This window comes from Taudactylus pleione, unplaced genomic scaffold (assembly GCF_031769625.1).
Source record: "Taudactylus pleione unplaced genomic scaffold, aTauple2 ptg000117l, whole genome shotgun sequence".
Lineage (NCBI taxonomy): Eukaryota > Metazoa > Chordata > Amphibia > Anura > Myobatrachidae > Taudactylus > Taudactylus pleione.
The window spans coordinates 22,273,284-22,293,055 of NW_028284519.1; the positions used below are offsets into that span (position 1 = coordinate 22,273,284).

At 44.5% G+C, this 19,772-nt stretch overlaps 1 protein-coding gene across 2 annotated transcripts in view; it reads left to right on the top strand.

Moving 5' to 3' along the window:
• The window catches only part of HSF4 (heat shock transcription factor 4), a 96,130-nt gene that overhangs the window by 22,081 nt on the left and 54,277 nt on the right, over positions 1-19,772 (top strand). For both annotated transcript variants that reach the window (XM_088471987.1, XM_088471988.1), the window contains exons 3-4: positions 765-892; positions 17,333-17,457. In XM_088471987.1, the coding sequence (XP_088328113.1) occupies positions 765-892; positions 17,333-17,457 (253 nt within the window). The remainder of the gene's footprint in view (positions 1-764; positions 893-17,332; positions 17,458-19,772) is intronic.

Consider the following 19,772-nt stretch of genomic DNA (forward strand, 5'->3'; position numbering starts at 1 on the left):
TAGTTACGGCCCTGGAGAGGGACATGGCTAGTGCAAACAAAGCCATGCCCCCTAATGCACAATGTTTTCAGGGCTTACCTGCGCGTCACGCCCACGTTCTCATCATGCCAGGGGCTTGCCCAGCACTCCGGGAGCTACTGGGCAGCTCCCTGCCTCTCTCTTAGCACAGTGGATGACGTGCGCATGCGCGCATCATCCATCTCCGCTGCTCACCACTCAAATGACACCATTCACAGGGCGCTATTCAATTGTTGCCCCCCTGTACGCATGCGCGCGGAATCCATTCAGTGCAGGAAGAGGGCTTGCCTCGCCCTCAGCCTGACGTTAACGGGAGGTGTGCCATACGGGCACGCCCCAAAATAACGTCAGTTAGGGGGCGTGTCCTATGGTAATTAGGTCACTCCTCCATTTTCAGACGTGTGCAGGTAAGGGGTGACAAGGTACCGTCCTGCACAGGGCACAGCTCCCCCTGGAGCCAGACCTGATAGAGATCACTGTCACATGCCAACCAGAATTATTAAAATTCATGTGGTCTTTTACGCCTCACATAATGGACAATTGTGGCCTATTTTTTGTCTAACTTGGTGAACAAATGCACATGTGTGTGTCTAGCTTTAAGTTTTTTCTTTGCTAGTTTAGCTGTATGTAATCATCATTGAACTGGAAATCTGTGCTTGTTCTGGCTTCTGGCAATCAACTGGTTACTGGTTCAAAAACAGAGGTAACTGCTTAGATTTAAAATTGTATTTATTTATTTTTTGCAGATGGATTTAGGAAAGTGGTTAATATTGAGCAAGGTGGGTTGGTGAAGCCAGAGAGGGATGACACAGAGTTCCAGCATCTGTACTTCCTGCAGGGACATGAACATCTACTAGAGCACATCAAGCGGAAGGTAAGGCTGGCATAGAACGTCTGATAACAAGCAGGTTACCAAACTAACCTTATATCCTATCCCCAGACAGTCAGCTGAAACAGAAAGTACGCTATCTATCAAATGTGTGCTTTACATTTCAGGACCTATTATCATGCAACTTTTACTTTAAAATCATGTGGAAATGGTAGGATCTAGAATGGATAGATCACTTTTGGTAGGAAAACTAATACGACAGACTTCAGTCCCCTCTATTCTCAGTGGGGACTGCTGTCTGACGCTATATACCAAGCTCTGAAAAGCTCAGCTTTGGAAGCTTGAACCCATAATCCAACGCCATTTTTTTTCACGTAAAGATCTCTTTCCAGTAGCCTTTGCTTTCACTTGCATGGCCAGATGCAGCACGTGAGAAAACCACTGCATAGTAGTAGGGTTGTTTGCTGGGACTCCAAGAACAGCCCCAAATTGGGCCCATTCTGGGCCTCTGAAAAAAAAACGTACCGAACTGGCGCAATATGGACTGTTCATTTTCAGGGGCACAATGCAAAGGCTAATAAATAGGTCCGATAATTACCAATCATCATCTTGTCACCAAGTGCAGGTTTTTAGAAGTGGTGATGTTGCCCATAGCAACCAATCAGCTTCTAGCTATTATCTCCTAGAAAATGCTAGATAAATGTTAAGTAGAATCTGATTGGTTGCTATGGGCAGCATATCCACTTCTAAAAACTCTCACTTTAGTAAATATACCCCCTAGAATCTGATAAAATGAGTCTCATGTGACAGCAGGCTGTACTTTGTCATTATTTATTTAATAAAAATAGGCCAACATGGAGAACCCACTTGTCAGCACGTAAACCATATAAATAAAAAAAGAATATAACTGCACTGAGTACACTGGGTCAGTGCGAGGTTTAGCAAAGCTTTACCCTACCACCTCTGCTCCACCCAATCCCCTCTTCCTTGCCCCTCTCACACACAGTTCACTTTTAAAAAATGTATAAAATCGGTAATAAGCTGTATACGAACATGCGTGACCTGGCTTTGCTGTTTCATACATGCGCATTGGAATTTAGCCGAGGATTGGACTTTCAGTTCAGCTTTAGCAGACAAATAAAATAGGTAATAAAAAAAAGAAAATGTTTAAAACTTAGAAAAATAATTGTATAATCTATTGTATACATTATTTAAAAACAATCAATCGCCATGGCAGTGAGTGATGCCCAGTTTCTCGGTGATAATGGATGGGGGCAGTAAACGGTAACATACTGCATCACAGTCCAGTCGTGTAATCATCGGCGCTTGCGTAACCTGGTCTTGGGCTTCTAGGTGAAGGTTCAATGCAGATTTCAAAATAGAAATTGAAATATAAATAATACCTATACAATTTTTTTACAAATGGAATATTGTTTTAATATAACTTTTATTTATTTATATTATATTTTAAATAAATACATACTTTCATTAATATTTGTAATCCAAGTGATTTGTCTGCAGGCAAGGAAGGGGACAGGTGGGGCTGTCTGACTTACTGCAGGCTAAAGCACTGGCACTTTTAGTTGCACTGCCACTTACTCCGTGGCACTGTCACTCAGAAGAACAGCCAAAATCATTGATGGTATGGCGGAAGCTACATCTGTGGCTACCGCCAGCATACAATAAAGATATCTCTTTCAGAGAGAGCCTTCATTTTAGTGTTACACATCTCAGCGGTGCCGCCCAGGTCCCGGCACCCTAGACCGCTGCCTAAAACTGATATTGGTAGCACCGGCCCTTTGACTACAGTGTAGATCACATAAAGTTTTTTTTAACAATAAAAAAAGATTAATATATAAACATAAAATGTATAAATAGGACAAAACAGTTAAACATTTATGCATATATAAAAAATATGAACAATAATTTAGATTTGATTAGAAAAAATAATGTACACCATAAACACTGATGATATGGTTATTGCAATGAGTGACGGCATAAAGAAGTAACAATTTAACAGATTAAACTGCAAAGATACCTTTTTAAACATGCAATTGGCAAGTATTATTGGTTACTTGTGCAAAGAAAGGAGTACTGTTTCTGCTGCATAATTATAAATGATGACCTTACAATATGAATATCTCCTGCTCTGCAGTACAACTCTTTTTATAGTCATATATTCTACAGTTCAATAAGAGCTAATAGTCACTGTTAATACATAAATGTGCTTTCAGTTCACTTGTCAAAGTTTCATGTCTTGAGGGCTTCAATTTTAGCATGTATGGCTCATCATTTAAGATCACACCTCTTCTGACATGAAGCTGCTGGTCAGCTGCCACTGAAACCTATATAGGAATTTGCTGCTTAAACTACTAACTCTTGGGGCCAAATGTAATAGGATGAGAGTAGAAAATGTGAGAGATTAGCAGTAAACTCTCACATTGGTCAAGTTTTATCTTCAAAATGGGAAAACATATGGATGAGATTTTAAATTGTGAGAGTTTTTTTGAGTCTGAAAAACATGCAAGTTTGCTTTTTTTGCTTTTTTTGGGCCGAGTTTAAAAAGTGAGAGAAAACTCTCACATTTTCTAAACTCTCACCCTATTACATTTGGCCCTTGATCTCAGCAGTGAAGCCTCTGAACAGTGAGCCACAGATTTGGTCAGGTTCGGACATAGGAATAATCTTTATTTATTATGAGTGCACATAAATATGCTAAAACACAAATAAAACATAAAAACATTAATACATCACATAGGAGCATAAAAATCCCACACTATGCATATGCACATATAACCATGAATAATTCAAGAATCTCTATTTAATGTTCACATCCCTAAAAATCCTGGCCACTTGTAGAACTGTTTTGTTATACTCAATAAATACGTCCACAATGTACTTGTTCATTGTTTCTGTTAGTTATCATTTGAGTGTAGGTGAGTGAGTGAATGAGTGAGTATATGTGTAATAAAATATGACAATCTTCGGTGTGTGTGTCTTGTCTTTTTTTTATATTTATTTTGCAGGTGAACAAGAGGTACCATCTGGCCCTTAATGCCCAGCATGCTGGTACTTGTGGTTCTCCAAGTACCAGCATGCGGGGGAGGCTTGCTGGAACCTCTAGTTCTCCTTTAAAGAACAATATTATTTTAACTATTTTTTACACTATCAACTCGAAACCCACTCCCCAGGGGTGCCAGGGATAGCCATAGGCTATCAGTCCAATCCTGGGGTGTCCTGGAGAGGAGGGATCCCTTTGTTGGGGGCTCCCCACCTCCTCAGGCCTGGGCTGACTAGCATGGGGTGATAATGCTCTGGCCGGGGACCCCGTCAAGGAACAGGCAGCTTTGCAATTTTGTCCTTGCAGTAATGCAAATGCAGCAGGAGGTGTATGACACTCCCTGCTGCATTTGCGAATTTAGCACTGTGACGGAGGTTGCAGGCTGGGATCACCATCGCGACCATTGGTGGTCGATGGTCATGATAGTGGTCGGCGGCGGGCCGCCAGCCAGCAAAGTAAGCCTCAGCTTATTCAGGCTGGCTGGCTGGCTTGCGAGCCCAGGACACTGCGTAACACAGTCCCTGGGCTTGCCACTCCCGGAAAACTGGAACGCTGGCCAACCCCGCCCCATACGCGCATGCAGGGGGGGTTTCTGAGTACCTAGAAACCCCCCCTGGCCGCCGCGCTGCTACACGATATATATATATTTTTTTCTCTAAAGCGAGGGAGCACCGGAGTTCACTGTCTCTGCTGCTATACTAGGTGGGCTGACTGAATGTAGGGGGAGCTGCAGCACGCAGCCCTTCCCAGGCGCAGGCAGTTGCCATGGAGCATTCTGAGAGGCTGAGCTGCCGCCGGGTGTCTCACTGACTGTATTCCCGGTGCTCTCTCTCCCGCAGCAGCAAATGAGTCTATCACGTGGGGAAACTCACCGACTGTATTCCCGGCTCTCTCCCCCCGCAGCTGCAAGTGTGTTTGTCACTTGCGGGGGTCTCACTGAATGTATACCCGGCGCTCTCCCCCGGATCCGCAGGTGTGTGGGGGTTGCCGGTGGTGAGGAGGGTGGGGGAGCAGGAGGGGGGTCGTCTTTGTGAGTGCGTGTGTCGGTGTGTAGTCCTTGTCAGTGTGTAGTTTTGGTCAGTGTGTGTGTCAGTGTGTATGTGTGTCAGTGTGTAGTCTTTGTCAGTGTGTGTATCAGGTGTAGTCTTTGTCAGTGTGTGTGTCAGTGTGTAATCTTTGTCAGTATGTGTGTGTCAGTGTATAGTCTTAGAGTGTGTGGCATTGAGTCTGTGTGTAGTCTTTATCAGAGTGTGTACGTGTGTAGTCTGCCAGTGTGTGTAATAATATAATATATATAATATTCGTATGTTTATAACTCAGTCAGCATAAAATAATGTGGTATATTACTGAGACCTCTTTATGATTTAATTTCATTGTTATGTAAAGAAACATTTACTGGTTATTACAGTTTTTGGTACTCCAGTATCTTTGCGGCCCCTTGGTTGCGCTACTTACATATCTTCACTGAATAGTGAAGATACGTAAGTAGCGTAAACTTCAGGAAATACTATTTGGCCCCTTTCGGGCTCGGTGGCTTGCTTTGCTAGCCACATGGATTTACTCCCCCTGCATGCCCACTTGAATGGTAGGGAATGACGTTGGATGGTAGGGAATGATGTTGGACATTAGCGTAAAGATGAGCCAGTGTCCAACGTCATTCCCTACTATCCAAGTGGGCACGGAGGGGGAATAAATACAAGTGGCGAGCGAAGCGAGCCACCGTGCCCGCAGCGTGGCGAGCACAGCGAGCCCGCAAGGGGTCGAATAGTATTTCCTGAAGTTTACGCTACTTACTTAGCGTAACCAGGGGGCCGCAAAGATACTGAAGTACCAAATTTTTTTGTTTAAATTAGATGCTCATTGTTTCTGCTTCTTGTTTGTCATTGTTATTCGTGATTCCCTGTGACTACACCATAAAAAGGTCCATCTTACCTGGCGCACAGACTCTCTCCTATATTTTATGTTCACATGAGTTCAGTATCTTACTCTTAAGGTGCGTACACACTAGGCCAGTGGTTCTCAAACTCGGTCCTCAGGACCCCACACAGTTCATGTTTTGCAGGTCACCCAGCAGCTGCACAGGTGTACTCATTACTTACTGACACATTTTAAAAGATCATCAGGTGAAGCTAACTATTTCAATTGTGATTCTGTCAGGAGACCTGCAAAACATGCACTGTTCGGGGTCCTGAGGACCGAGTTTGAGAACCTGTGCACTAGACGATCAGGAAAGACAATACGATTACGACATCGTAATCGTACCGTCGTTCCTGATCCCCTGTAGTGTCTGCACTGAACGATCAGTCATTCAGTGCAGGCACTGTCCATCATTCCTGAACATGCCAATCTGTCGTTATCGTCAGGTTGTGCTGCATGTTCAGGCGATGGCCAATGTCGGAAACGACCAGCGGGAGTGCGCATCGCTGGTCGTTTCTGACATAAAAGTGCACGATTTGTGCACAATTACTGAGCGATTGCACGATTACGATGTCGTAATCGTGCAGTCGCTCAGTAATATCGCCCAGTGTGTACGCACCTTTAGTATGTGGTACTGTACTGCATGTGGAAAATATTTGACACCTAATGTATTTTTGCATTTATCACATTGAAGGCAAAGGCTGAACCTAAGCTTGCTGTGCAGTTTGTGCATATATATATAATATATTAGGGATGTGCAGGCTCGGATAGGTTCGAGTTTGCACGTTGAGTTCGGATTTTTCCCTCCAAAAAAACGGAACTCAGAAAGAGGCTAAACGTCATCTTACATGGACGAACATCATCATTCCTGGACTAAAGTATTAGACAGTACAATGCGCTGGATCTTGTGCAGAATAGGTTTAATCTGTGTGGAACTGCAAGTGAAACCACCAGATCAGCTAATATATAGAATGCTGTGTTCTTGTAGGGTGATTCTGGTGCTTTAAATTCCCTGAATATGTTCTCACACATATTTTTATCAGTATTCAAGCACATATAAGAAAAAATAAATACATAGTGCAATACAATGTTACATAAAATGTCCCTTTTGAGTAGAAATGAGCAGGTCTGGTTCTCAGAGATCCGGGCCAGAGTCCCGCCTGACTCAAATCCCAAAACGAGGCAAAACGTCATCATCCCGCTGTCTGATTCTCACGGGTTTAGGATTGTATATAAGTTCCCCCAAGCGGTGATAGGCGCCATTTGTTTGCTAAGTCCCGGGCAGTCAGGCTGTGTTCTGATGTGCTCCATCCAAGGGGCAGGGACAGAACTATGGGAGACGATGGAGACGCCTGCCGCTGGGCACCCCACTTAGGGCTTTAACTATGTACCCGGAGAGTACCGTCATGGCCGCCCAATACATGGCACCTCTTCCCAGCACCTGAGAAACCACCATACACTAGTAGAGAACTTCATGTCAGACTATCAGCTGCCACCTCCATCTATCTATAGACACGTCCGGCGGCCCCCTCACCCACAACTCTCCATCTCACTCCACCCTGGCGGCAGCCCTAGCTTCAGACCCGTGCAGCAGTCACGGCGCACCACTTCATAAAAAACTCCCCATCCCACTCCTCCATGGCGGGAAACCATAGCCGTGGACCCGTGAAGCAGTCCCGGTGCCTCCCCCTCACCCACATCTCCCGATCCAACTCCTCCCTGGCGGCAGCTCTAACTGCGGGGCCGTGCATCAGAGTCCTGAGTGGCTGGCCCAAACATAAGTGCGGCGGCAGATCTTCTTCCTGGAGATGGATGTCAACAAGTATGCACCGGATGGAGCTGTGGGTAAGAGGGCATGGGAGGCGGGGCCTGGGGCACCAGCGACTGAATCTGGGGGCAGATCTTTGGTGGAGTAACTTCCCGATATGTGATGCAATCGGCTGTAGACTGGGCATTTTGTGATTTGTAGTCCCTCCACAGTGGCAGTCTTACAGTATCGTGACTTAAAATCAGTCCTTAAAGCCACCAAATCAGGTGGTTTTCGACTCCATCAGGGGTATCAGGAGGGCTGCCTACCCCACTTCAGGTGGCTTTTGCCAGGAGGACTCTGAGCCTCATGCTAATTGCACCATACATGTCACTATCTTATCTTTGACTAATGCATACAGATGTGTCCACATATTATTATTATTATTATTATTATTACTACCAGTTATTTATATAGCGCACACATATTCCGCAGCGCTTTACAGAGAATATTTGGCCACTCACATCAGTCCCTGCCCCAGTGGAGCTTACACTCTATATTCCCTACCACATGCTCACTCACATACTACGGTTAATTTTGTTGGGAGCTAATTAACCTTCCAGTATATTTTTGGAGTGTGGGAGGAAACCGGAGTACCCAGAGGAAACCCACGCAAGCACAGGGAGAATATACAAACTCCACACAGTTAGGGCCGTAGTGGAAATCAAACCCATGACCTCGGTGCTGTGAGGCAGTAATGCTAACCATTACACCGTCTGTGCTGCCACATATATCTCTCCTCTGTGCGCTAGAAGTCGCGTTACACATCACATGTGAGCGTAGAGTGACTTGGTAGCGCCAAGCATCTTTTCAAGCAATTTTTCCCTTCAAGTGCATCTTATTAGTACAACAATGCATATAGAACGTACAAGCAGCTTCTGCTGTTTAAAATGATATGCGACATGCCTATGTTCTGTGTACAGGTGTATCTGCATGCGAAATGCTACATTACAGTGTCAGTGGCTGTGACAGGGGGGCACCAAATTATATCTTGCCTCCAGACATTTGGGTTGAATTTACGCCACTGCCAAGGGGGGCTATGTTGTCCAATCCAGGCAGGGGGTGTGCTGTGCTGTGCTCTGTCCAGTGGGCTGTGTTGTCCATCAAGGGGTTTGCTGTGCTGAGCTGTGTTGTCCAATCCAGGCATGGGGTGCTGTGCTCTGTCCAGGGGGCTGTGTTATTTATTTTTCATTGCTAATCCAGGGGTGTGCTGTGCTGTCCATCAAGGGTTATGCTGTCCATCCAGTGTGCTGTCCGTTCACTGGCTGTTAAAAAAAAGAAAGAAAAGTAACTAATAGTTTTTTTAAAAAATGTTGTGCTGTACCCCACACTGTGACGCTGTATGCCGCAACCCCCCCCCCCAATGTATCCAAAGCACTGTGACGCTGCTGGCGATATTGTGAGTGATGCTGTAGGTTCATCATACTGCAGTGTATAATTCGTAAAGTACTGTGAGTGACGCTGTCGGTCAGTAATACCGCAGTGTAATATTATTCTTACAAGTATTGTGACACTGTTGGTCTGTAATACCGTACAAGAAGTGTGACACTGTAAGTGGTAGCGCAGTGTAACATTAATACAAAATATTGTGACACTGTAAGTGGTAGCGCAGTGTATTATTCATAAAATACTGTTATACTGTAAGTAATAGCGCAGTGTATTCATAAAAAAAGTCATGACGATACTTGTCCGTCTACATCATCTACTAAAGCTGAGGGCTTGAGGCAGGGCATATAAAATCAAAGAAGCAATCTTTTACAGTGGTAAGGAAGAAAACATCAAAGGGAAACTTAGCTGCAGAACGACATAAAATTGGTAATGTGCCTTTCACTGCATGAAGTGGCAAGGAAAGGCTAAGGTCTTGGCCTTTATTTATGACTGGTGGTTCTGACTCTTATGATGATGTAAGTTCCATCTAAGTGTGTCGGCGGGTGCCATGTGTAAGCCTGACCTTTCCAAAACTGTACTCCAAGAGGAGCCTCCTTCCACCACTTGTGTGTCCTCTGCAAATGTGGGGATGAGCAGCATAAGTCAACATGCTGACATAGAAATCGAGGATACTTCTGTGGAAGTGCACTAGGATGAGGAGGATATTTGTGTAGTTGACGCTAATAAGGATGTTGATGATGAGGATGTTGTTAATGAGGATGCTGTTTGTGTAAATCAGGCCCCAGTGGAAACAGTTGTTGCCCATGATAAGGAAAAGCCCATTGTCATGCCTGGGCATAAAACAAAAAGTCCACTTCTTATGTGTGGAATAATTTCTACCCAAATCCAAACAACAATTGTCAAGCCATCTGTACCCATTGTGATGCCAGAGTAAGTAGAGATAGGAACCTTAGCCATTTAAGATCCTCCTCCCTGTTAGATCATCTACAGCGCATCCACCCATAGGCAAATGCAAGGGGGTTTCCGGTTGCCTGAAAACCCCCCTCCCCAGCCCACACCACGACAACAATAGAAATAGTAATATAATAGAATTTTACTAGTGCTGCATGTTCTCAGTATCACAAATGAAATAATTAGCACCTCCTCTAGATCTTTTAACATGTGTCAGTCAGCAATAAATACACCTATGCTCCAACTAAGAGATCTGGAAAATATGCCCAGTTAGGGGTGCAGTGCTATAGACCGTCAATAGGGCTAGTTATTAATACTATATAATAATACACTTTCCAGTGCATAACAAGACCAATATGTACATATATGTCCAGGGCAGTGTTAGGTTCTTCTGCTGCTCCCCCAGACTCCCGGACTTGCTCCAATGCTCTGAAATGGCCCTACTTCCACATATAAATTATGGCATACTGTGATCGCTGGTCTTGTATATGCTGGAATTATGACAAACAATACACTTCGTATGACACATATTAAAGCTGCTTAAGTGCTAGTTATGCCACACTACTCGCCACACTCGCTCTAAAATTAAGCATTTGGACACCCCCCTCTAGAAATCCTGTGTTTGCCACTGCATCCAAAGGATTTGCAAAATTCTGAAACTTTGGTTAAAAAAGTAACAACAAGCAGTGCAGTGTCAGCTAGCTCCCTTCTCTCTGCTAGATCCAAGCACCTAGCATCTTCACCACCAACACCTTCATCAACAATATCCTCAATCATGATCGGTACTAGTTCTGCTTCCAATTTGATAAGGCTAACTCAGTTCTCCCCTATCCTGGATTCCTCAGGAGAATCCTTGAGCCCTACTCCTGCTGCTGTTGCTGGGAGTGGATCTTCATCCCAGAAGGGGACCAGAAAGACTACTAGTAGAAGTTAAAAAAAACATTGACTGTTAAACAATCATTTGCAAGGGGGAGAAAGTATGACAGCAGTCACCCAGTTGCACAGTGGACCACTGACGCCATAACATCTATGCTAATATTAGATCTGTGTCCGATATCCGCCATTAGTGCAGTGGGTTTTAGACAGTTAATTGAGGTCCTGTGTCCTCGCTACCAAATCCCATCTAGATTCCACTTCACTAGAAAAGCAATTCCCAGCCTGTAGAGGGACGTTAAAAAAAAAAAACACCTTTATTAGTGTCTTCTAAAATGCTGTTGTACCCACTGTCCACTTTGCCACAGATATGTGGACAAGTGGAACAGGACAAACGCAAGATTACATGACTGTAACAGCACACTGGGTGGATGTATTGCCCTCAGCGCCACCAACAGCAGCATCTAAGAGGTAGGCTACTCTGTGTATCACCGGTTTCACTAAGAGGCATACCACTGACAACCTCTTAGAAAAGCTCAGGGAAGTTATTGCAAAATGACTTACCCTGCTTGGACTCTCCTCTGGATTTGTGATTTCGGACAACACCACCAGTATTGTGAGAGCATTACAGTAGGGTGAATTCCAACACGAATGACAGGGCCATGCAGCAGATGCTTTCTGTGGCCTGCAAAATTTCTGGACATTTTCACCATTCATCAGGCGCGTGTAGAAGATTGCAGCATCTACAAGAAATGTTGAATTTGCCCTGTCACCAGCTGAAGCAAGAAGTAGTTACAAGGTGGAACTTCACCCTTTATATGCTTCAGCAGATGGAGGAACAGCAAAAAGACATCCAAAGCTACACAATGAACTAGGACATAGGAAGAGGAGGGGAAATGTACCTTACTCAAGCTCAGTGGAAAATACTTCATGTTGTGCAAAGTGCTGAAACCCTTCGAAGTAGTCACCTGTGAAGTGAGTTCATAAAACTGCCAGCTTGAGTCAGGTAATTCCCCTAATTAGACTGTTGGAATGAAATTATTTGGCTAAGTATAACGGACTTGTAGATCAAGTCCTTTATTAGCTTCGCCAGGATCCAAGGGTTGTCAGGATCTTACAATTGGATCAATACATTTTTGGCGACCGTGCTGAATCCTAGTTTAAGTCATACATTGTGTACAGTATAAAATATAAGTGTATATGGCAAATAATGAATGAATTGCCTCCACTTGTATAGGCAGAAGCTATCCTCTAGAATGTTGATAGTGACTTAGGGTGCTGATGTACTCCCCTTTTGTATGGGAGAGTTAAATAAATGGGCAGGTTATACTGAGGTCTCCTGATGAGTGGGAAAAAATGGTGATACAATCCAGATAGTCACTGTAGTTAATGGTCACATTCACATGCGGCGTCCCACTAGGTGGTATGTGTCCAGTGTGAGTATGGGTGAGGAGATGGAGAGTGTTGCCCGGGATGTTCTTCCCGGGGCAGAGAGTACGGCTCTGAAGTGGTGGGGCAGCATTCTCCTGACTGAGGATCCCGCGCCCAGTGCACACACCGGTGGCGGCCTGGATGAGCAGACTGGCCCCAAAATAAGAGAACGGGTCTTGAACAGACTTATTGCTATTCAAGAAAATTGAGTATCTGGTGTCTTAAAAAGTAATGCAAATTGCAGTAGGCTCAAATAATACTGCTAATCACGCTTGGTACATAAATTCCCAGAATAGATTGGTGAGCTAGTAATGCTGTATATATGGGGCTGGAGGTCGTAGAAAGGAAATTAGGGAAATTATGGGATTAAATAGTAATGCTAATCTGTTTGGTATATAAATTCCCAGCATTGGTCAGTGAGCTAGTTATACAGTATATATGGAGTGATGGTCGTAGTAAAGAGAGTATGGAATTATGGGAGTACAGTGGTGTAATGACCATACGATTGATTAAGTGGTCACTACTGTGCATGACTTACAGAATATTGAATATATTATGCCTGATAAAATATGATAGGATGGTTAGTCGCACACAATGGATCTTGTCTCGTCCAAGTTTAGACCTCTGAGGTGTAGAGTGCCCATGTTCACCATGACACGTAATTCTTCTTTGTTGATATGTTTTATATAGTCCCCTCCCCTCTGGTTGTGTTTAACTATCTTGAGGGCAGTAAAATCCAGGCCTGTCTGGTCTGATTGGTGATGTTTTTTGAAATGTAATGAGATGGGGTGTTCCTCCCATTCTTTATTTATATTGCGCAGATGTTCATTTAGCCTAGTTTTCAGAGGTCGGATGGTCCTGCCTATATATTGTTTAGGGCAGGGGCACTGTAGCAAATATATGACCCCTTTGTTGTTACATGTCATCTTGTCCCTTATTCTAAAGGCAGTATCATTGCCTGTAGAATGTACTGTCCTTCTGGGTTTAGTGCTCCTCTTATTTGTGGTGGTGCAGGCTTGGCAGGTGCCACAATAGAAAAAACTCCATCCCCATTAATAGGCTGATGTTTCAGGTTCCAAATATTCATAGAGTGTTTTGCATGGAACTAGAAGGTGCTAGATTATTCTTGACAATTTTAGTTCCTATGGGCTCTATTTATTAACATTATTTTTACTAAAATAAAGTGAAAAAGGGTGTTTTCATATCCTTTTCACATTATTTTAGTATCACCTATAGTTATTATAGTTATACTTTGTCACAGTATTTTTTGTGAAAATACCGTGACTAGTGTGCGGAGGGGATTCGTAGGGACAGAGCTTTCTCGCAAGCTCTGTCGCTGCAAGGGATTTGTAGTAAATCCCTGTGATATTGCCTGAATTCGCAATGCGAATTCAGTCGATAATATCACACTACAATCTGCATTACAAATGCGGATTGTAGTAAATAGAGCCCTATGTCTGGTGCTTTCCTAAACACAATTTTTGGTTTGGGGTGTAACGTCTTGCTCAAAATCTCATCTCCTAAAAGTATGGGCCAGTATTTGTTACCTATATCCTTGACTTGTTTGGCTTTATTGCTGTACTGGGTCACGAAGTAGATGTCTTTGTTATCGTCTGTGCTGGCGGCATTTCTGTTATATTCAAGGAGGGGGCTTCTGTTTGCATCCCTAAAAGATTGAAAAGCTGATTCAACCTTGTCAGTATTGTATTTTTTATCCAGTAGTTGTGAGTTCAGTATCTTTCTGTTGTAATCATAAAGTCTAGAGCTGTTACGTCTGACCCTTTTGAATTGGCCTGTGGGTATTCCAATTAGCCAGCTAGGGTGGTGGCCACTGGTGGCTAAGATGAAACTATTGACATCTACTTGCTTTCGGTATGTATTTGTGTGGATTTTGATTTTTGTCTAGAAAAATGTTTAGGTCTAGGAATTCAATAGTCATCTTGCTGTATTTGGTTGTGAATTGTAAGTTATAGTTATTGTCATTTATGTATTCGATGAAGCTCTTAAGGGATTCCTCGCTACCTCTCCAAATAAAAAATATATCGTCTATGTAGCGTGTCCATAGCATGAGGTTTGCGCCAAAAGCTATGATTGGTCCAAATGCAGTTGTCCTCCTAAAAGCTCATTAAAAGGTTTGCATAGCTTGGCGCAAACCTCGTCCCAATTGCTGTACCAGTAACCTGTAAGTAGAATTGGTCTTCAAACCAAAGATAATTATGTGTCAAAATGAAGGAGATGCTCTTAAGGATTAACTCGCTCTGGGTAGCGGACATCTTGGGGTCAAGTATGCCTAGGTTGGGATTAGGTCATACAGGGTGGGGGGGTCATGGGGAGGTTTGTTTTATGGGTTTATTTTTTATTTTTTCTTGTGTGGTTATGGTATTTGGGCAGATGTGGTGATTCAATATTGTTTACACATGCAATTGATATATCCAGAAGCAGCGGGGTAAAACATTTATTTATTGTAATCTGTGTACTCATATCCAGTTATATGGGCCCAAATGGCGCCTTCGTGCTCCTACTAACTTCTGCTTATATGATGTAGACTATATTCTATTTCCTGTTTTTATATATAATGTTAGTAATGTCACGACCCAGGTTTCGCGGCGTTGAGGTTTGCGGTCCTTACCGGTGCGGGTGATGTGGGGGAGCTGGCGTGTGGATATTGGCATTGCTTGTGCGCAGAGGTCTGCCAGCGTTGGGCCATCCTGACAGGGGTAAGACTAGTGGCGTCTCCGCGTCACGGCTGTCTGGGCGCCACCATGTTGTCTTTGCCCATGTGACATAGCAGGCCAATCGTCTGTGGGTTACCTGCTATCTCTGGCCTATCACGTTCTGTTGCTGGGTACTTAAGGGTGTTTGGAGCACCCTGTAGTTGCCAGTGCAACGTGTTTCACAGCGTCAGCTGTGAGAGTTCCTGCGCTCCTGAACCTGAGACCTGTGCTCCGGTGCTTGCCCTAGCTCCTTGTCTGCCTTCGGCTCCGTGCAGCCTGCACTGCTCTGCCTTGCCTTGCACTCAGCTGGAGATCGCCCTGCACCTTCCACCAGACCCACTCCTGCCTGAACCTGTCTCCGCAGTTAACCCATTCCTGTACAGCCATCATCACAGCATTACCGAATTCTTCTTTCAGTCAACATCACAGCATTACCGGATTCTTCTTTCAGTCATCATCACAGCATTACCGGATTCTCCTTTCAGCCATCATCACAGCATTACCGGATTCTTCTTTCAGTCATCATCACAGCATTACCAGATTCTCCTTTCAGCCATCATCACAGCATTACCGGATTCTTCTTTCAGTCATCATCACAGCCTTACCATATTCTCCTTTAAGCCATCATCACAGCATTACCGGATATCCCTCTCAGCCATTACTCTGCATACCCGGATATCCATTTCACCTTTACAGTCTTCCTGGATTCACCTTATTCATCTCTGTCACCGTGCTGGACATTTGTTTATTCCCAATCACTACAGTTTCCTCCTGCTACATTTATTAGTTTGTTATTACTGGACTTTAGTTTATCTTATTGTTCATGTCTACCAACATTCACATTAAACAACCCACCTTTCAGTTTAAACCTGTTCCGTTGTTAACTCCTGTTACCACCCCGGGTCCACAACAAACACAGACTCTAACAAGCAATTTATGTATAATATACTATGTCATTATATATTGACTATCACATTTGTTTTTTCATGTTTGTTACACTACATTTGGTGTATTGTGTTATCTTAGTATATTGTATGTTACTTTAAAAGCAATAAAAAATATTGAATAAAACAAAACAAAACAAATATTCATGCATATGGCCTTAATAAATGCTGCTATGCATGAGATCAGTGGTAGGATGCATCCTCCCCAAGGTGTCTTAACTCCCCTACCAACGACACACAAAAACGCTCACCAAGGCCGGTGGTGGTGCTGACCCCAATAGGATAGAAGCAGCCTAAACCCATGTATTTTCAGGGAGAGTGCCTCAAGACAGTGGCTTATCTATAATGGGTGCAGTGTGTGCGGGGCACACAGGCCCTCGGGTCCAGAGGGGCCCCGCACCGCACACACTGCACCCATAGTATTTTAAACTTACCTGTCCGTGGTCCCGCATCGGGTCTCAACGCTGCTCAGAACACCGGAAAATGGCCGCCGCCATTTTTGTGGTGTTCTGCACATGCGCAGTAGACTCTGGGAACAGTCTAGTGCCCGGAGTCTACTGCGCATGCACAGAACACCGAAAAATGGCTGCCGTGGCCATTTATCCGGCGTTCTGCGCATACGCAGTAGACTCCAGGCTAGTGCCTGGAGTCTACTAAGGCTCCGGTGGCTGGCTGGCCGCGTCAGTCAGCTGCCGTCTACCGGGGAGAGAGGAGGGGACCCCGCACGGGAAGTGCACACAGGACCCCTCCTCTCTTAAGACGCCCCTGCCTCAAGACCTACAGCAAGACAGCCACTGTTACCTTTCTTTCCCACAAAACAATAAAGGTGACCCCCTCACAATAAGCAGGTGGTAATGATTGCAACTTCCTAATAGGCAAGAGACCTCCCAACGAGGAAATCACCAGTCAGTCAGCCGCAAAACTTCACCATCTAACACAAGTCAGACCATAAAAAGGGACACCCCTTACATTTTTAATCTTTTCTCCTAAATGTAGTCTGACACAGCCTAATAGTTTACACTCTGCCTGGCATATAACATGCCTTCTGTCTTCCTTCTATTCATTCCATTTCTATTCTTACTCTTATTTTATTAACATTACAAATTACAATGTTGTATTCCAAGCTTTGCTCTCATTATTTAAGCATGTAATATAATATTGGAAAACATGGTTCACAGAGCATAATAGTAAATTCCCTTGTAAATCAACATACTATATCTCCCAAATGTCTTGATTCTTGGACCACACAAGGCGTGGGGCTTACAAGGTAGTGGGGTAAGTTTCATACAAACTGGGCAGATCAGGGGTGGGAATTATTTGGCCTGTAGAAATGTTGGTTGACATGAATAAATTGGAAATGTGTTGAAAACCTGAAGTATAGTTGTGTCCCCTGTGCAGGTCTCTGTTGTGAAAAATGAGGAGACAAAACTTCGACATGAAGACGTGAGCAGACTCCTTTATGAGGTGCAGACCTTACGGAGTCAGCAGGAGAATACAGAGTGCCAGATGCAAGATATGAAACAGTAAGTCCTAGACATATAGAAAACTAGGACATCTATGTAGTGGGAGAAAGCTAGAGTCAGGGCTGGTGGGGCTTGTGCCTGGGTGACAGATGTATGGGGGGGGGCCAGAAAGTTGTTAGACAATGTGTTGTCAGACAGCCCTACAACAATCCCATGCTCAGAGGAAGTCTGTTCACTTAACTTTCTGTCTGAGCGACATAAGAGGAGGAGCGGAGTGCGCACAGTGGAGCGCCATACACATATCACAAGCTACAACTAAAGGTACGTTTTTAATGGGACAACATCAAGCACCAGGATTTACAGATAGCTCCATCCCCACCAGCACGACTCTGTGGGACCAGTATGAGAAATCATAGTCCAAGAAGAGGTGGCCATCTGCAGGAGTAAAATGAGCTCAATATAAAGTACCTTCTTGCTTGTACACTCAACCAGTTGGCACACCTATATATCCTCCCAGAGGAAGTAAGTACAAGGGGAAGATTTATCAAACCTTCTAAAGGGGACTCTACTAGACAAAAAGCTCATAGCAACCATTCAGATTTGAGTTATTTTTCTGTATAGACCCTATTAGATAAGTTATAGCTGGAATCTGGTTGGTTGCTATGGGCAACACTGCCATTATCTTTTTTTTTAGAATAAATCTCCCCCAAATCATTTATCAGAGTTGTGGAAGGGGCAATGGCAGAGATATGGAGGGAAGGGACAATGGCAGAGAAATGGAGGGAAAGGGGCAATGGCAGAGATATGGAGGGAAGGGACAATGGCAGAGTTATGGAGGGAAAGGGACAATGGCAGAGATATGGAGGGAAGGGATAATGGCAGAGTTATGGAGGGAAGGGACAATGGCAGAGATATGGAGGGAAGGGACCATGGCAGAGATATGGAGGGAAGGGACAATGGCAGAGATATGGAGGGAAGGGATAATGGCAGAGATATGGAGGGAAGGGACAATGGCAGAGATATGGAGGGAAAGGGACAATGGCAGAGTTATGGAGGGAAGGGACAATGGCAGAGATATGGAGGGAAAGGGACAATGGCAGAGTTATGGAGGGAAAGGGACAATGGCAGAGATATGGAGGGAAAGGGACAATGGCAGAGATATGGAGGGAAGGGACAATGGAAGAGATATGGAGGGAAGGGACAATGGCAGATATATGGAGGGAAAGGGGCAATGGCAGAGATATGGAGGGAAAGGGGCAATGGCAGAGATATGGAGGGAAGGAACAATGGCAGAGATATGGAGGGAAAGGGACAATGGCAGAGATATGGAGGGAAGGGACAATGGCAGAGATATGGAGGGAAAGGGATAAAGGCAGAGATATGGAGGGAAAGGGATAAAGGCAGAGATATGGAGGGAAGGGATAAAGGCAGAGATATGGAGGGAAGGGATAATGGCAGAGATATGGAGGGAAGGGACAATGGCAGAGATATGGAGGGAAGGGCTAATGGCAGATATATGGAGGGAAAGGGACAATGGCAGAGATATGGAGGGAAAGGGGCAATGGCAGAGATATGGAGGGAAGGGACAAAGGCAGAGATATGGAGGGAAAGGGGCAATGGCAGTGCTATGTATGGAAAGGGGCAATGGCAGAGATATGGAGGGAAGGGACAATGGCAGAGATATGGAGGGAAGGGACAATGGCAGAGATATGGAGGGAAGGGACAATGGCAGAGATATGGAGGGAAGGGATAATGGCAGAGATATGGAGGGAAGGGGATAAAGGCAGAGATATGGAGGGAAGGGATAATGGCAGAGATATGGAGGGAGAAGACAATGAGAGAGACCTGTGCTTACTAATGCATTATGTAGGTACGTAACCTGAAGAGGTGACTATGAAATTGTATTATGTATGAAGATAGACATGTCTGAAATATAATATAATATAGTAATGTGGGAAGGGGGGCAGTGGTGGTGGGCACAGTGGGGGGCACTAAGCCAAGTCATTGTCTGGGTAAGAGAAAGCGTAGCTTTGCATCTATCTATGCAAAGTGCAATCCATTCTTAATTATGTACATGTCTCAGGTTTGTTAGAACTTTTTCTCTTCAACTTTCATAATGTGGGTAAACGAGGAGCAGTTGCATCACCGGGTGTCAACTTCTGAGGGGGTGACACCAAAATGCCAGCTCCTCAGTGATCTGGGATGTGATGATATTGTGCAGCGCCCGGCTCCAAGCCACTGAGGAGGAGCCAGCAGTGCGGGGAGAGCCTTTGGGGCAGCCTGTCATCTCAGGGAGTGCTGGCCATGCCCTCAGAGTGATTAAACCAGGGGATGTGCCGCAAGGTCACGCCTCTTACTCGGAGGCCACGCCTCCC